The sequence below is a fragment of the Pangasianodon hypophthalmus genome, chromosome 25 (assembly GCF_027358585.1).
Source record: "Pangasianodon hypophthalmus isolate fPanHyp1 chromosome 25, fPanHyp1.pri, whole genome shotgun sequence".
Classification (NCBI taxonomy): Eukaryota; Metazoa; Chordata; class Actinopteri; order Siluriformes; family Pangasiidae; genus Pangasianodon; species Pangasianodon hypophthalmus.
In genome coordinates, this window is record NC_069734.1 from 15933256 (window position 1) to 15946725 (window position 13470).

The window sequence follows — 13470 nt, forward strand, 5'->3', positions numbered from 1 at the left end:
CTTCTTCATTCTGATTGGTCAGAAGGTGTTCATTAACTTTCTATAACAGCAGCTCTGACAGTAGTGCCGACTCTAAATCACATCACAGGTTTATATTGATGCATTTTTTCCAATATCTCATTCCTGTAGAAACAGAATGACTCGCGTGAATAGTGGACGTGTAAGAAGGACGCTCCACTTAATCTAAGCCTCATAAGAAACAAATGAAAGAACATTATTGTTATTTAATGCAACAAATGCAATAGCTGATACGAATTTTACTGTAAGGAGACGTTTATTTAACATTTATGGAAGGAGCCTCCAGTGTCAGCGCTTTCGTACCAGGTGTAAAACTGTCCCTGATAAATGGGACATGATAAAATCCTGTGGTATAAGAGCAATAAAATGCTTGAGGACATGCTGTTATTAGAGCTTTGGGGTGTTAGCAGTAATCCTGCTTTTCACCCGGGCCAGAACAATATTCCCTGTCGTGTTTCATTCCTTATTTACTGTACCTTACACGTCCTTCCTCTACCATACATCTGTTATTTCTTTGAGATCATGCACTCTGCAGTTTCTGTTAAAATGTCGGCTCAATTTTATATTGCTCAGGTCTCAAGGCTTGTTTATTTTATCCATATTAAGGGGTACAGGTTTTAGTTTTCTGAGTTGCATTAGTCACACACACTGAATACCCTTATGGAGGTCTTATTGCCTGTTGCAGTTGGCTCTAGTGACTGCAAATGCTGCATTTTCCACTATTTAATTCAATCTAATTTTATTTTACTCTGCTTTATGTTTGCTGCATATGTCCCTCGGGTATATTTCCTAGCCACGCTAATTAAACTTAACGGTCTTGAGGTGCTTTAAAATGTCCCAGCCTGTTACTTAAAGACAGTTATACTGTGTTTATAATTTACTGCTTTTTAATTTAGATTCAAATTGTATGTTTAATATTAGTTATGTAGTTTTATTATTTTATAAAAGTATTATTATTATGTATTAACCTTTATTATTCATATATTTAATTCACATAATACATTTAACAACAATAATAATGCATTATATTAATATTACTAATATTTGATATTTTGTCGTTTTTTTTTTTTTTACTATTGTTAAATTTTTGTCAGAACATTAGAACGTTTAAAACTTTTATTTTAAAACTTCTAACCGGAAGTCAATCCTCTTTGCTTTTATGTTGCGGACGCCGTTTTCCTTAATCCCGCCTATTGTTCTAGGATTGGTTTATTCTATGGAAACATTCCTCCAGCCAATTGGAGAGGTTACAGTATCATATAGTAGCCAATCACGGCGAAGAGGCGGGGTTTGTACGATTACGGATTCGACAAGACACCGCCCCATGTCAACAAGCAAGATGGCGGCGCGCGTCGGCGTCTTGCGGTTGAACTTGGTCCGTTTGAAGACGTTGTGTGCGAGTGTGAGGAGATGTTCGGCGCTGTCCCACACTCCGGTTCTCGAGGAATTTACAGCCAAACGCGTGCGACAGACTTTTGTGGAGTTTTTCAGGCAGGAGTATAGACACAGGCTTGTTCCGTCGTCCCCGGTGCGGCCCAGAGGAGACCCGAGTCTGCTGTTCGTCAACGCGGGAATGAATCAGGTCAGATACACGGCGCTCACTGCGGGCTAATGGATTAAATATACACGTTAACGTGCGGTGCTGAACTGTGTGACGTATCAACCACCTGACACAGAGAGGCTGAACTACTGCTGCTGCTTTATCCTGCAGAGTTCAGGTCTCATCTCGATTCATATCGCTGCACCTGTGCGCACACACACGGTATCAATGTATCGCGATATCTCCGTTATTTACATTTAAGTAAACAATACTTATGCTTAAGAAAGTATTGGCACCCTGGGGATAATCACTGGCAGATCCTGTGAGAGAGCGTTTGAGCTTCACCTGTTTGCACCAAATTTTTTTCCCCAAAAAATTTTGGCACCCTTACAAATTGTAGGGTGAAGCCTGAGACTCCTCCTAGCAAATGCTAGGACTAGTCCTGGTGTGTGTGTGTGTGGTTCCTTGAGAGCCCTTTTTAAATTGTTTGTCCCAATGCACGGTGGGCCTAAAAGTTTGCTCACATTAACGGCTTTCTTGAATTCAAACCGCATGTTTTCAGAAGGGTTTCTAAATACAGAGACCGACGTTTATCGTTGCAAAACAGCAAATTTGTATCTTTTAGTCATTCCTGTGTTGATTTGGATGATTGTTTGGAGTCACTGTCTTGTTAAAAGATCCATTTATAGCCAAACTGTAACCTCCTGGCAGAAGAGAAACAAAACTTGATGGTGGGTTTGGAGGTTTTTCCTTGTATGCACATCCCATTTTTTTATTTATTTATTTATTTATTTTTTTAAACATCTGTGGTTATGAATGATGGATTTCTGACCTCGTACTTACACACCAAAGAAACAGGAAATGCATTCCAAGGCAAAAGAATTCCAAATGATTTACATCTGCTAATAACTTCAGCATATGTTTTTGAGGAAAAAAAAAACAAGATGGAGATGATAGCCGACTCTGATCCTGTGTTAGTAATTGTGGTGTTTTTTTCTGCAGTTTAAGCCCGTGTTGCTGGGCTGTGCTGACCCACGCAGTGAGATGGCCTCGTACCGGCGTGTGGTGAACAGTCAGAAGTGTGTACGCGCTGGCGGAAAACACAACGACCTGGAGGACGTGGGCAGAGACGTGTACCATCACACCTTCTTCGAGATGCTGGGCAACTGGTCGTTTGGAGACTACTTCAAGGTGCATCACCTTTCCTGTCAATCATTTTCCTTTTCTTTTAAGATGCAAGGTCAGTGATATGAATATGTCTAATCCAGTCAAATCAGCACCTTCTGACCAATCAGATGCGAGTATTTGTAGAAGCACTGTGTTTATTGTTATATAACTGTAGCTGTTTTGTGTTTAGGTAGAAGCTTGCACGATGGCCTGGCGCTTGTTAACAGAAGTGTACGGGATCCCGGCCGAGCGTCTCTACGTGTCCTATTTCTCCGGCGACGCGGCGAGCGGCCTGCCTCCGGACAAAGAGACGCGACAGATCTGGCTTAGCCTCGGGTACGTCCACTAAAGACCTGACAGCACGGGTGTGTCGTGTTTTTCGGGCGAAATGCTCTGCGGAGATCTGTGACTTGAGTAAACCTTGCTCTTGGGGTCATAAAGGTGGTTTATGATTGACAGCACTGGGATGATGGTATACAGGTGTAAGAATATACCATGATGAAGAAAACCGACAGAGGTGCTGATGTCAATATTATGATATTAAAGCAACATGAATGAAAGTCACCCAGTAGTAAAGCCAGTTCACTGAAAGGGGAAAGGACACAGGGCATAAAAGATGTTCATTTGCTTATACAAGTGTAGAAGAATAAAGACAAACAGTGCTCAATGTATTGAAAGGCTCTTGAGTGCTGGGATGAGCAACAGGACAGTCTTTCAGCTCTAAGGTGTCCAGGTGACATCATCCACTGAAGCAAGGCTGACAAACTGTGTTTTCGCAAGTGTAATTATTTGGCTCTGTTAAAAATATATATATTGCCTGTTTTTTTTTTTTTTTTTTCCCCTCCCAGTGTACACCCGGATCGCATCCTTCCGTTCGCAATGAAGGATAATTTCTGGGAGATGGGCGAGACGGGACCATGCGGCCCGTGCACCGAGATCCACTACGACCACGTAGGAGGTCGGAACGCCGCTGCGCTCGTCAACATGGACAGTCCGGACGTGGTGGAGATCTGGAATTTGGTGTTCATGCAGTACAATAGGCAAACACATACTGTATACTACTCATCTAACTAGATCTAACTGCACAGGGGGGAGAAAAAAGCAAGCAGGTTGTCAAAGAGCATCATTAACATGGACTCTGCTTTGTGTGTGTGTGTGTGTGTGTAGAGAGGGCGACGGAAGCCTGCATCCTCTCCCCCAGTGCAGCGTGGATACCGGAATGGGATTGGAGAGACTCGTCACTGTGCTACAAGGGAAACGCTCCAATTACGACACAGACCTGTTCACACCGCTACTGACTGCCATCCATAAGGTGTCTCTTTTTCTGTATCTCCCTCTTCCTCTCTCACACTCACACACATACACACACACCTCTCGTGTTCCCTGGTTGGGCACGCACTAAAAGAGGAAATGAATTCATATATATAAACATATACATATATAACGTATATATCGTGTTTACTTCTACTTGTTTCACCACACAAAGTCGAGAAATCAAACATTCATGGACCCAAATATGAAAAAAAAAACGCCACTGCATGTACACGTCAGGGTGAAAAGAGTCGACCTGGAAGTACGAGTAGGAGATTCTCCACGCTGTTCTCTGGAACATTATTCTGTTTTCAAAAATTAAAAAAAAAAAAAAGGATCAAAATGTGCAAATAAATATTCTTCAATTTCAGCGCCTGGAAAATTCTGCAGGCTTTTTCAGCTGCCATGTCTGTCACTCTTTTGAGATTTTTAAAAAGCATGTAATGATCCATATTAGCAGCACATCAAGTCCTAGTGGTGATTTTTAATCTATTACTCTGAAATGAGAAATATGAGTTATTATAGTTATTGTTATAAAGGCAAAACAAATTCATTTAGCAATTCATGAATAAACTCTTAGCTATAAACGTCTTTAAAGTGGAGGACAGCCTGCAGCTTGAACGTCCTCCGTCTTGCATGTTGGAACTAACAGCGTGTAATCGTATGTCTGTATGTGCAGTGCAGCAAAGCCGCCGCCTACGCAGGAAGGACGGGCGAGGACGACAAAGGCCGAGTGGACATGGCGTACCGCGTGGTCGCTGATCACATCCGCACGCTGTGCGTGTGTATCGCAGACGGAGTGTATCCCGGGATGAGCGGGGCAGAGTAAGAACACATCCACACGCACACACACACCCAGTTTTGAGCACCAGACAGAACTCTGGACCATCTGATTATTCTGTACATCTATGTACATACACATCATATACACATCATATACACATCATAAGGGTTCTGTCAATTCAGAAAGTGCTGAAACATGACATGCAATAGTGTTCTGGGAAAATAATCAACCACGTGGTGTGATTCAGCTATTATTGATTATTTTCCTAGAACAGTACATCCTGAGCTCTTTTATTCATCCTAAGTATGTTATTTATTAAATAATGACATGACGGTGCACGTCGGAGCTCTCCGAAAACTTGTAATCGGGAGTTCTACGAGGACGTGAAGGCTTTTTACAAGTCGGAATCTCGTAATTGCGGTAATTACGACACGGCGTGAACGCAGCTTATCTCTGTGAGTGAGCTGTTACTATAGAAACAATAACCTATTACAATGAGCACATTGTTAACAAATTCACTGTTTGAATAGGACATTTATCTACGAAGGTATACAACAAATAACATGAACTTATGAGACTACATATGTGTGGACTGTAGACTGCGATATTGCGTCGTTTGTGCTTTGTGACACTTTTGGGTCATTTTATTACATTTATTTGTCGTTTTTCAACCAAAATCTTGCTGGTAAAGATATTTTTCATGATACACAATACGTACTCTATTACTATTACTACTACTATTTAAAACCTTGACAACTGCTACTGATAAATTTTGCCAGTGTCTGACGATGCCCACAATACAACAATTTAAAAAAAAAAAATCCTAACGTGACATGATTTAATGAGATATCAATATGACATCATCACATTTCTCATGCTCATTATTATTATTATTTTTTTTTTTTAAGCTTTGCGTGTGTTTTTAGACGTGTTCGTGTTGTGTCGCACGTTCGCAGGCTGGTTTTGCGGCGCATACTGCGCCGAGCCGTGCGCTTCTCTACAGAAGTGTTGCAGGCTCCCGAGGGTGCGCTGGCGAGCCTGGTGCCCACCGTTGCCCACATCCTGGTGAGTCCCGAGAATTCAACACCTTAGAAGTAGTTTCGTGAATAAAGGCAAGTTAACAGTAGAGAGAATTTCATCATATTAACAGTTACACACAGTTTTGTTTGAAATCAGTTTATCTGGAATGTCCAACATACTACATACAAGCCTGTGTGAGCTATTAGAACAAATGCATTACTATAACGCTTTGATTGGCAGCTGCACTATTATCTGAGCTGCCATTATTTTAAAAAATGAATCGACGCTTTCTGACCAATCAGCTTTGAGAATTCTAAAGCACCGTCTCCTCTGACTTCACAGGGTGACGCTTATCCTGAACTGCACGAGGAAACTGACAGGGTGAGTGTGAGAGAACCTTCACTCTGATCCTCTGTCCAATTGCTTTGCAGAGAGAATGCGCTGTATGAAAGAATACAAATGTCGGCTCTACGTGCATCTAAATATTTCTTTTCCTTCCACCTGTCTATCATTAGATCGTGGAAATCGTTAACGCAAACGAGGCGCAGTTTCTGTCCTCCCTTAAGCAGGGCCGGAGAGTGATCGACAGGACGCTGAATAAGATGGACAGAAGTGATGTCGAGTTTCCAGGTAAAACACACACACCTACACACCTACGCATTTCTGTCAGGTTTTTAAACTTGGTTTTTGTCTGCGTTAATGCTGATTGTTGAGAATTAGCTGTGTGATTTGAAATTCTTGTTCTCAAATCCCATTTGTTTCCTACAAATTTAAGAGAATCCTTTTTTTTTTTTTTCTTTTTTCAAAATCGGCTGAATCAAATTTATTCGAATTTATTTCTCAAATCTGATCTCATTTCTTGCACTTGTCTCAAATGTCGGAATTACCGTAATTACCAGATGACAACCTGGACGTTGTACTCGGAGCTGTTCGTGTCCTCGGACTCGGAATTATGCGTTTCTTGTTCTCGAATTCCATTTGTTTCCTACAAATTTAAGAGAACTCTAAATCAGCTGAATCAAATCAAATGTATTTCTCAAATCTGATTTCATTTCTTGTACTTGTCTTGAGGTCCCAATATTATCCTAATCGAATCCTTTAATCTGTAATCTAAGCCTTTAATCCATAATCTAAGCCTTTAATCTGTAATCTAATCTAAAATTGGCCATGTGTTTATACTTCTGATTATCAGTTGGTGATATTACAGTGATATGTGATTTGTTCTCGTATGCTCGGTATAAAAGAGTAAAAATGTTTCTTCATTTTAGTGCAAACCAACAAGAAGATAGAAAACAATTTGTAGTATCAAGAAGATAGAAAACAAAAAAAAAAACGATTTGTGCCTGGAAAGTCACACTGGGGCACAAAAATGACATGTAGGATAAGCTGTGGGAAGCTAGCGAACAACCAGTCCCATGATTGGATCTGTAGATCGTGTGTTTGCTGCTCTGATTGGCTGACTGACATTGTGGTAGTTAGTAATTTATTGTCTGATTGGCTGCCAAGTGTATTTATATATTATGTGTAATATAATTGTCAGATTTCTAGTTCAGTAGTCCAGAAACTCCTTCATTTCGTTAATGTAGATCTCAGATTTTATATTTCAATAATCTAGGCCAAAAAAAAAAAAAGCCTTGGTCGGGTCTTGACACCTAAATCTCGTCTTGTTTTGTTCTCCAGCTGCTGTGGCCTGGTCCCTGCACAGGAACCTGGGTTTCCCGCTCGACCTCATTGACCTCATGCTGGAGGAGCGCAGCATGTCCGTGGACAAACGTGGAGTGGAGCGGCTCGCGGCCGAACACGAAAAGGTGTTTAATTTCAGGATTTCAGGATAGCTTAAAGTTACAGCTTGACCTCTGACCGTTATGAAGCACTGACACTGGAGACTCCTTCCAAAGAAATCAATGTTTTAGTGTGTATAATATAATATAAACCTGTTATTTGGAGTCACAGTTGCTGCCGCTGTCACAGTTGCCGTTATAGAAGATGAATCAACACCTTCTGACCAATCAGAATCGAGAACTCGGCAGCGCTGCGGTATATGAAAAGGTCATTCATGGCTACTTTCAGGTGATCAGTGAAGTCTTGATGTGCTGTAGTTACAGAGTCAGTCTGAAGGGGGCGCTGGAGAACGAGGACTCCATTCGGACTTGCAGAATCTCTCAGAGCTGCAGAGCAGAGGAATTCCTCACACGGACGACTCTCCGAAATACAGCTACATCCTGCAGCCCGACGGCACTTACGGTACTTACGTGGAGTTCAGTTTGTTTTAGATTTCTGGTGTCATCTCATAACAGTAGCCACTGAAACGCAACCAGTTTCTTTTCCATAACCTGCGTATAAAAAGCATCTCGTCTTGCCGCTTCCTTATCTGTGTCTATCTCAGCATTCCCTCCATGTAGAGCCTCAGTGTTGGCGCTGTACAGCGATCAGGGTCTGGTATCCGAGGTGACGGAGGGTCAGAGGTGTTCGGTGCTGCTCGACCGAACCTGCTTCTACGCCGAGCAGGGCGGCCAGACGCATGACACCGGCTACTTCACCAAGGACGGGCTCCAGGTATCACTCACGGCTGCATTCGCATTTATCAGTGACTTACAAGTGTAGCAGATCCCTATCCAATCGTAGAACTGATGCGAGTGCAGCAAAACAATACACAGAGGTGCGAAAAATTTACAACTTTGTAAACACGTTTACCGCTTTGGACCTCTTGCTATGCCGACACAGGACACACTTAAAACCTGCATAAAACCTACACTGTAAAGCAGTCGTTTGAAATACATACTATGAGGACATTAGCAGTAAGTGTGTGTGTGTGTGTGTGTGTGTGTGTGTGTGTGTTTTCAGGACGTGCTGTTCCCTGTGGAGTGTGTACGTGTGGCTGGAGGCTACGTGGTGCACGAGGTCACTGCAGCTGACACTCTGAGAACCGGCGACCTGGTAGAGCTTCATGTGGATGAGGTACTGCATGAGTGTGTGCGCTCACACACACACACACACACACACGCACACACACACAGAAATTTGCTTACACACAGCTGCTGAACGTCCGGTGTTTGAGGTAAAATATCTAAACTAACTTAAGACACACATAATATGTGTGTGTGTGTGTGTTTTAAAATGATTGTATGTGCTACATTAGAAATAACTTCACACAGTAGGGTGAGAATTTTAGCAATGGCAGTAACACATAATGACATAATGTTGTCAATACAAGCGTAGTCTATGCCAGTTAACACTGTGTGTATGTGTGTTAGGTGTCATGATGACTTTGAAACGATCAAGCAAACAGTGTGTGAACAGAATTCCGTGTGTGTGTGTTTGCTGCTGTCTAGGCTCAGCGTCTGGCCTGCATGGTGAAGCACACGGCCACTCACGTGCTCAACTTTGCCCTGCGAGAGCTGCTGGGGTCAGAGGTCGTTCAGAGAGGCTCGCACGTCACTGCAGACCGACTGCGCTTCGACTTCAGCTCCAAGGTGGCGCTCACTCTCGCTAACGTTTCTGTTGTAGCATTAGAACTCCCTGCTTTTTACAGTGGCTTGCGTAAGTATTCACCCCCATGATGGTTTCTGAGTGTATGAGTACTAATTGGTGTGAAACCCTTAAATTTGGTCAGGTGTAACCAGTTGCCATCAGAAGTCACATAATTAGTTGAGTGGAGTTGACCAATGTGCAGAACTTCCCCCAGAGCATCAATAAATCCATTATTAAAAAATAGAAACAATATGGCACAACCATGACTCTCCCTAGAGAGGGCGGAAGCCTCAATAGACAGTGAGAAGCAACTTTCAACATGGTGCTACCACCATCATGCTTCACCATGTGAAGGTGAATTCATAGGGTGTTGAGTCCATTTCAGTACAAGGTTGTAAAAAAAAGCAGAAGGGGGGTGAATACTTATGCAAGGCACTGTACAGCATTGTTTAAACTGGAGATGAATATGGACAGACAGAGAGGTGGTAATTTTGATAGCTCAGCTGGTTTTAGTTTCAGTTAAGCAATACGTTATTTAGCTACAGGTAATACCCATGCTAATAGAAATGTGTGTGTGTGTGTGTGTGTGTGTGTGTGTGTGTACAGGCCTCTCTGAGTGTATCACAGCTGCAGGAAGTGGAGCAGATGATCCAGACCATCATCCAACGGAACGACGTGGTCCACACACAGGAAGTGCCTTTAGCTCAAGCCAATCAGATTGCAGGACTGAGAACTGTAGATGAGGTAATCTGAATTCTGGGCTTCATCCCAAAACACTAATATCTGGCAGAATTTATTCTAATAATTAATAAATTATTATTCTATATAAATGTAATAATAATAAAAAAAGTAACTGTAACTCATGGGGTCACAACACACCATTATTTGTTGTTGTTGTTGTTGATTATTTTCCCCAAGTGGTTTATACCTTACATAATGAGCCTAACATTTCAATACTTTATGTTTCCAGGGAATCTTATGAATTTTCTTTTTGTTTTTAATAATTAAAGGGGTGCCTGACTGCAAAAAGTTTGTGAACCCCTGATATAGAAGACACTTTTTTTGCATAAAATATGCTTCTCTGTGTTTCAGGTGTATCCTGACCCAGTTCGTGTCGTGTCCGTGGGCGTCCCTGTGTCCGAGCTGCTCAGTGGCGATTCACACAAACGCGCCTCTGTAGAGCTCTGCTGCGGCACGTAAGACTATCGGTGCTTTTATACAAACAAAATTCCGTCATTATTTACTAATATAAGTAATAAAAAAAAAAAGTGTATTATTGTCTTAAAGTAGTAGGGATAATAATGCAGAACACAGAGTGAAGCTAATGGTCTGGAAACTGGATGTTCAGATTGATTTTTTTTAAATTAGGTATTTTTTTAAATTAGGTCTTCTTGAACTGCTAAAAAAAAGTTTTGTCACAGTTGTAAATATTGTAACTTTTGAATAATAATTATGAAATGAGTAAAATGTAATATTTGGGTGTATATTAGGGTTTAACTAGTAAAATAAAATTTTTTTTTTTCTGCTAGTGAGTTATGTTCACTTCTAGAACAATGTATTTGAGATTTAATTTTATTTTTTGTTGTTATTTATCAGGCATTTGCGGCGGACCGGAGGAATCCAGGACCTCGTGATCGTGTCTGAGCGGCAGATGGTGAAGGGAATCAGTCGCATTATAGCTGTGACTGGAGACAGCGCCAAAAACGTAAGAGACAAAATGGCCGCCAGTGTTGTCTTTAGTGGTATCTGAAATGCCAAGTGTAGTCTTTGATAAAAAAACTTAATGAACAACAAGGGACTGTGTAAATACATACTACCATACTACTACTACTACTAATAATAATAATATTAGCTAGCTAACAATCTTAACACATAAATAACTCTAAAAGCCTGATGTGCTACAAATACAGTAGCTGTGGCCTATAATGTAGCTACGTTTATGCTTTGTTTTATTGGCTTCCTGCTTGAAGCCTTTTCTATGAGTCAATACTGACTTACACTCTCAGTGCATTATGGGTAGCAGTGGAATGCACCACCAAGAGTACACTCAGAAATAAACACATGAAAATAATAATTCTCTTTCTATGGAAGAAATGAATTATCATTATTATTTAGATATTTATTCGTTTATTTATTTTTATACCCATTAAGGCTCGGGAAGAGGGGCAAGCACTGCTGGCGGAGACGGACTCTCTGACGGCTCGCATCACAGCTGGCCACGCCCCCTCACTGGCAACCGCACAGAGGCTCTCTAAAGAGGTCGGCCTCCTGACCGATGTACGTATGCCCCGCCCCCTTTTTCTGTATGACGCTCCTCCTATTTGTCAAGCCATTCCTTGTAATGTTTAGATTCTCAAATAGTCACAGAGTGTGTGTGTGTGTGTGTGTGTGTGTGTGTGTGTGTGTGTGTGTGTGTGTGTGTGTGTGCGCGCGTAGGCTGTAGAGAGCACTCCTATCCCACAGTGGCAGAGAAAAGAGATCCAGACTCGGCTAAAGGCTTTACAGAGGCGCACCAACACCACCATCCGCAAGTTGGAGCTCAAAGAGGTACACACATACCTGTGTATACACACACACACACACACACACACATACACACAATCTCTCTCTCTCTCTCGGTCACTGCCTTTCTCTCCACCTCTGCCTCTCTCTCTCTGTCTTTCTCAGTCTCTTTCACTGACTTATAGGCACACACTAACAATGAAAGATGTATGTTGTGTGTGTGTGTGTGTGTGTGTGTGTGTGTGTGTGTGTGTGTGTGTGTGTGTGTTACTCCACAGGCTGCTGCTAAGGCACAGGAACTGTTGAACAGACACTCTGATAAAGCTGTGCTGGTGGACACACTGGACACCGACTCCATATCTGTAAGAACATTTATATTCAATATTTCATATATACATTCATACACAAAAAGCCTAGAATCATCATTACACCTTTAGCCTCATTAAAAATGCTGGAGATGTGAATCTTCTAGAGCGTAACAACTAGCATTAGCCCTGTTAGATAGCTAGCTTAGCATGTAGGATCGTTAGTTGCTGCTGATGATCATGTTTTATTGATGGAATTGAATAAATTGCGCAGGTGGTGATGAAGACTGTAAACCAGCTGAGCGAGCGCACTCCACACACTCTGGTCATGCTCCTGTCTCACCTTCAGCCATCAGGGAGAGTGCTCTGTGCATGTCAGGTGCCTAAGGTATAAAACACACACACACACAGAAACACACACACAGAAACACAAATGCTACCCTGCTACAGTAAACAGTATGTCAAATAGTACATAATTAAGGTAACTTGTTGTGGTGTACTTTATGACCTCATACAATGACACACACTCAAAAGCTAATCGTGTGTGTATGTGTGTGTGCTCACAGGGTCAGACTGCCATCTCTGCAAGTGAATGGGCTCTGGCTGTTTGCAGCCGCCTGGGCGGGAATGCGGGCGGCTCGGCAACTGTTGCTAAGGGGGTCGGCATAGCAACTGACTCTACCAGCCTCCTGGACACATTGCGCTGGGCGGAGGAGTTTGCACACAGCAAACGTTAACACACAAATGCCACATTTGTTACGTTTTGAATGACATAAGAATGACAAATAGTTTTTTTTATACTTTTATATCTACTTTTACTGTTATGGAACGCCCAGGAAACAAGCTAGTTCCTGTTATCACTACTGGTATAGCAGGTCATTCCCTCACCTGCCTCTCTCTTTCTTTTGTTTCTTTTTGTTCTAAGACAAAAACAAAAAACAGCTTGTTACAGAAAATGCAAATTCAGAAAGCTTAGTGACTGTTACAAAACTGCTGACACTGGAGACTCCTTCCATAAATGCTAACTAGACTTTATATGGAGCGTATATTATCTCTATAGAAACAATAACGTGTTCCAATGAACGCGTTACTATAAATCTGAGATTTGCATTGCAGTCGAAACTAGTGTCTGAGCTGCTGTTGCAGGAATTTAATCAACACCTTCTGACCAATCAGAATGGAGAACTGACAGTGCTGTGGTATAAACTATACTGATGTAGATCATTAGAAGTATGTACTGGTTGACTTTATGCCTTTGTTTTAAAAGGCGTGCATATCTTACGGGTATCTATTAAATTATTTTCCTGATCTCCATGAGTGTTCTTTCCATTTTTATCAATATGTAAATGTAA

At 41.7% G+C, this 13470-nt stretch overlaps 1 protein-coding gene across 1 annotated transcript; it reads left to right on the forward strand.

The window, feature by feature from the left end:
• Window positions 1–1160: 1160 nt before the first annotated feature.
• On the forward strand, window positions 1161–13426 carry aars2 (alanyl-tRNA synthetase 2, mitochondrial (putative)). The gene is made up of 22 exons (XM_034299428.2): window positions 1161–1600; window positions 2561–2749; window positions 2916–3061; window positions 3574–3765; window positions 3893–4037; window positions 4716–4861; window positions 5777–5885; window positions 6183–6221; window positions 6356–6470; window positions 7521–7648; window positions 7940–8084; window positions 8227–8396; window positions 8685–8798; window positions 9173–9313; window positions 9918–10055; window positions 10404–10507; window positions 10908–11016; window positions 11463–11588; window positions 11748–11858; window positions 12092–12175; window positions 12393–12506; window positions 12685–13426. The coding sequence occupies exons 1-22, from the start codon at window positions 1178–1180 to the stop codon at window positions 12853–12855; spliced, it is 3159 nt and encodes a 1052-aa protein (XP_034155319.2). The 5' UTR covers window positions 1161–1177; the 3' UTR covers window positions 12856–13426.
• The last annotated feature ends 44 nt before the right edge of the window (window positions 13427–13470 follow it).